The sequence below is a fragment of the Petaurus breviceps genome, unplaced genomic scaffold (assembly GCF_028583685.1).
Source record: "Petaurus breviceps papuanus isolate PSGF00001 unplaced genomic scaffold, PetGlider_PUasm1.0 186, whole genome shotgun sequence".
NCBI lineage: Eukaryota > Metazoa > Chordata > Mammalia > Diprotodontia > Petauridae > Petaurus > Petaurus breviceps.
Genome location: NW_027185798.1, coordinates 48,599,532 through 48,604,702, shown reverse-complemented (window position 1 = coordinate 48,604,702; position 5,171 = coordinate 48,599,532). Strand labels below are relative to the sequence as shown.

The following is a 5,171-nucleotide window of genomic DNA, read 5'->3' as shown; positions in this document are numbered from 1 at the left end:
CCCCCCCCCCCCCAAGGTTCGAGGTGTTGGAACAGGAGGAATTGTTTCTACAGCTTTTTGCCTGTTATACAAGTTATTTACTTTGAAACTCACTCGCAAGCAAGTGATGGGTCTCATAACACATACAGATTCTCCATATATTAGGGCCCTTGGATTTATGTATATAAGGTGAGCACTCATACATTATATTTGCCAGTCAGTGCATCATTGTTAAATATCATACATTTATAGTCTTTTGCAATTCCAGGTACACACAGCCCCCAACAGATCTCTGGGACTGGTTTGAATCCTTCCTTGATGATGAAGAGGTATGTCAGCAAGGGTAATAATTTGTTTTTGTTTTTGTTTTTTTTATTTCTATGGTTTTTTTTTTCAATTCTTTGAGTTCTATATCGTAGACTTCCATTTAAATTTATTGTAATTAACTATTTTGAAATTATATCCCTTAAAACATGGTATAATTTGTTTTTTTTTAATCTTAGGTTAAATTCTTAAAAGTAATTTTGTTACTTTAAATTTATTTCATATAACAAATTGCCATCTCAGAGCAAGTGTGACAATAATCTTATTAAAATGTTTTAACTTAAAATTTTAAGTTTTGTTGATCCTTGTTAAACTTTATTTTTCATTTTGACATTTTAAAGGCCCTTATGCTTTAGGAAAGTGTACATTTATGGCTAAGAAGTAATTTGTTTTTAAGCTAGCCCATGGTGGTAGAAAGACATAGTCCTTAAAGATTCTAATTGCTGCTTTTAATAAAATTTCTTAAGTTTCACTTAGCCCCTGAGCTTCTTTCTTTCAACAATGGTGTGTTTATGATTATAAAATCAGAGTTAAAAAAATTGATTCTGCTTAGGACAAATCTTTATAATTTTTTTAATCCTAAATTTAGCATTCTATTCTAGATTGTGTTAAAGGTACCGTGAAGTTACTAATTTACCCTGGGGACCCTGACTGCCTTAGATTTTTAATAACATGTATATGATTTTTTTTTACCTAGCAAATGGTGACAAGCAAAAACTTAAATGTTCCCAGTAAATAATTATTGAAGGAAGAACTGTGTTCCCTATGGTTCTACTGACATTCCTATAGAGCAGCTTTCTGCTGTATCCATGTGTTTTGTTTTTTTTTTACATCTTCTATAATGTTCATGAACAAACTAACTTGAATTAGATCAGTCTTTTCACAATTTGCTTTTTCTGAATTCAAAAGAAAAAAATATATTTCTCACTAAGATCTTTATATTTCCATCTGTTATTTTACAAATTACTCTAAATTTATATACCCTATTGTATACCTAAGCAACTATCAGTCTTGCCCAAATTACTGCTTCAGTGAGACCTTTTACATTTGTTTTTGCTTTTCATCATGTATATAGTACCCATCATCTGATTTCAGTGTCATTTTTTGTTTGTGGATTTGTTTTAAGCATTCAAAAGAGGGAGGAACATGTTAGTGTTGGGGCATAATCACAAAACTCTATAAGGCGTAGTTTTCATTTTGATAAATATTTCAGTTGCAAAGTCTTTCCCCTTTTCCACTTAAAAAGGCATGACCCTGTAACCTTGATAATCTGTTTCCTCTACCTGTTTGTTTCTGAGTGCTTCTCTTAAATCTGTTTTTTTTTGTATACACATGTATGAGATGCTCTGTTTAAGCTAACTTATTGTTTTCTTCTTTAGATATCTGCAGCGATTATATTTGGAAATACTGTATATCTGAACACTTAAATGTGTGTGAGTGCAAGCAGTTTTACCTTTAGCTCTTGTTTTCCTGTTTAGATAACAAATCTCACTTTCCTTGTGTGCTTGCACTATAGGTTTGGGACTGACAATAGCTGACTAACATGTCCTGAGCTGTGAGAGGGCATAGCAAGAAGGCCTTCATGCGGTAATGACCCTTTTCAGAGACAATGGTCATCATGGATTATGCGTTTCCAATTATTTGTTCATTTATTTATTTTTTACATAACTCTAAATTAGAAACCTCACTGCTTCATGGCAGTTGGTTTGCTATTGCTTCCAGTTTTGTTAGGATTTCATTTTATATTGGAACTTTTTATGATCCATTTAGACAGGAATTACCTGAAGCATTCCATGTGTAGCTAGGACACAATGCTAGGTTTGATTGTGTGCAATCATGTCCACAGAATTACTTAAAGGGATATATATATTTGAACTATGTGGGCTTTAAATTTAAGGCAAGATTGTTCCACATAGCTGAGTAATAAAAGGCTTTTGCATTTTCCTATTCACTGAGATCAGGCCCCTTTATACCCATGAGGCTGCAGGGTTTGTGTTCACCTGCATGCACACACTAAGCCTTTAGTGTCTTATCTATATCTTTGATTATCATTAGAAAGGTACACACGTTGGAATTTCTCTTAGACCTTTAAAAAAAATACTTGAAATTTCAAAATTGGTAATAAATTTTGTAGTACTCATTTATATGGTAAAAATTATCTGATTTTGACCATTAGGGTGTCTTTTTTTGTGTTTTTTAGGACCTGGATGTGAAGGCTGGCGGAGGCTGTGTAATGACCATTGGGGAAATGCTTCGTTCTTTTCTTACCAAATTAGAATGGTTTTCTACCTTATTTCCAAGAATTCCTGTTCCAGTTCAGAAAAATATTGATCAGCAAATTAAAACAAGACCTAGAAAAATCAAGAAGGATGGGAAGGAAGGAATTGAAGAAATAGACCGACATACTGAACGTAGACGTTCAAGGTATATGCTTATTTCAGAATTTACATTTGTTCTTTTAATTTGGTGTATTGATAAAAGGCTAGCTATACCTGTAAAGCATATGTAAAGATACATGTCTGTTCTTGTGACTACATAATTAGAAACCTATTACCTTTAATTGTTTTCCTAAGAAGTATTTTTTGTATATTTCAAGGAGCAGAGTAATTATGTGGCTATGAATAAGCAGGTACCTTTATGTAACTTTTCCTGGAACATGTTTAAATTGAGTAGTTTTGAGGGTGTTAAGAGCTTAACAAGTAAAAGAACTCTGGTGCATGTGTTAAGTGTTTCTAATAGTTTATACAATGAACTTTTGTATCTTTTTGAACTGTTAGGTCACCAAGAAGGTCATTGAGCCCAAGAAGGTCCCCAAGAAGATCCAGAAGTAGAAGCCATCATCGAGAAGGTCACGGTTCTTCTAGTTTTGACAGAGAGTTAGAAAGAGAGAAGGAGCGACAGCGACTAGAACGTGAGGCCAAGGAGAGGGAAAAAGAAAGGCGAAGATCCCGAAGCATTGATCGTGGGCTAGAACGCAGGCGGAGCAGGAGTAGGGAGAGGCACAGAAGTCGGAGTCGGAGTCGTGACAGAAAGGGGGATAGGAGGGACAGAGATCGTGAAAAAGAGAATGAGAGAGGCCGGAGAAGAGACCGTGATTATGACAAAGAAAGAGGTAACGAAAGAGAAAAAGAGAGGGAAAGGTCAAGAGAGCGGAGAAGTAGGAGTGAGGTAGAAGAGAAGAAACATAAAGAGGACAAAGATGAAAAGAAGCACAGGGATGACAAAAAAGATTCCAAAAAAGAGAAAAAACATAGTAGAAGTAGAAGCAGGGAAAGAAAACATCGAAGTAGAAGCCGAAGTAGAAATACAGGAAAGCGCAGTCGAAGCCGGAGCAAAGAAAAGGCAAGTAAACATAAAAATGAGAGTAAAGAAAAATCAAATAAACGAAGCAGGAGTGGCAGTCGAGGAAGAACTGGCAGTGTTGAAAAGAGAAAACGGGAACACAGTCCTAGCAAAGAAAAATCCCGAAAACGTAGCAGAAGCAAAGAACGTTCTCACAAACGAGAGCACAGTGATAGCAAGGACCAGTCTGACAAACAGGATCGCCGAAGGAGCCAGAGTACAGAGCGCGAGAGCCAAGAAAAGCAGCATAAAAACAAAGATGAGACTGTGTGAAGTTTTTTGTTTTTTCCTTCCTTTTCTTTTTTGGTTTATTTTGTAAAAGTGGATCACATTGAATCCTATAAATGTTTGATTAAATCCTGCTTATTTTTCTTCCTTAAAGTTGAGATTGTGCAGTAGTTACGCACTCTTCAACCTCCCTATATATAGGCTGCAGATTTTCATTTCCCATTTTGTGTAGGGAAGTGCCTTTGTAATCCCATTTATTGCATTGACGTTTCCATCCGTTTGTTGAGTTTAATTCATGATGCAACGATTGTTCTTGCATTTTTATTGTTTGGTTGTTTCTGAAATGTACAGTCTGTACATATGTCCTGAAAATGTTTTAATTCCTTTGGCATGGTTGCCATGTTGGTTAAATTTGTATAAGGCAATAAACTGCCACTAATTCTACTTGGTTTTGTAGATGTGGGATTATGGTTTCTGTACTGAAGTTAGCATGGCTGTGCTTTGCATTATAGGAACTGAAGACTTTCAGGATGAGTCTTGAATGTGTATTATAACAGAAATATTTATGTGCATACAGTGTACATGAAGGCTAGGATTAACTTTTTTGTTTGTTGTATCTTACCTTGGAAAGCTCTTTTTAAAATGTATTACATTTAGATTCCCGACAAAGCTACCTTTAGTGTGGATTTTTGAGAGGTTATCAATTTCTGATGCAGGGGTTTAAATAAGGCTGCAATTTATTCAGTAGTCCCTTTTAGAGTGGTACCTCAAAGGGATACTATTAGTAAGCCTGGAATTCACATGGTTTTTGTTTTCTTTTTCTTTTTTAAATTACTTTGAAAAAATGTCATGTGTAACCATTTTTTTTCTTTAATGCAGTTTTGGATTTTTTTTTTTTAATATTGAAGGAAAAATCAATGCCAGCAGCCTAGCATTTTTGCAGCATCCCTACACTAACCTGTATGAGATGAGAGGAAGGGACAACCTGGTAAAGAAACAGATTCAAGCCTCAAGCTTCCAAAGCATTTTTATAAATGGAAAAGTATTTAAATTATGAAATACCTTGATAGTGTCCTTTTTTAAAAGTCATAACATGTTTTTTATCAATACTGACAATTGCTATTTGAGTTTGAGAACTTCATCTAGAAGAGAGAAGTATTAAAGATTAAAGTAATGCGATAATGCATTATTAAAGAATCATCAGTCAGCAAATTATTTAATAGGCTGTTCTTGTGACATGTATACTGATTGAGGAGAACCATCATGAGTCTGGAATAAACACTGGATTAAATCCTTTA

The 5,171-nt window shown here is 34.7% G+C and overlaps 1 protein-coding gene across 1 annotated transcript in view; it reads left to right on the top strand.

The window, feature by feature from the left end:
- Window positions 1–5,171, top strand: part of PRPF38B (pre-mRNA processing factor 38B) — a 10,147-nt gene extending 4,976 nt beyond the window's left edge. The window contains exons 3-6 of the mRNA XM_069090480.1: window positions 17–168; window positions 248–308; window positions 2,504–2,727; window positions 3,081–5,171. Of these exons, the coding sequence (XP_068946581.1) occupies window positions 17–168; window positions 248–308; window positions 2,504–2,727; window positions 3,081–3,918 (1,275 nt within the window). The 3' untranslated portion in view covers window positions 3,919–5,171. The remainder of the gene's footprint in view (window positions 1–16; window positions 169–247; window positions 309–2,503; window positions 2,728–3,080) is intronic.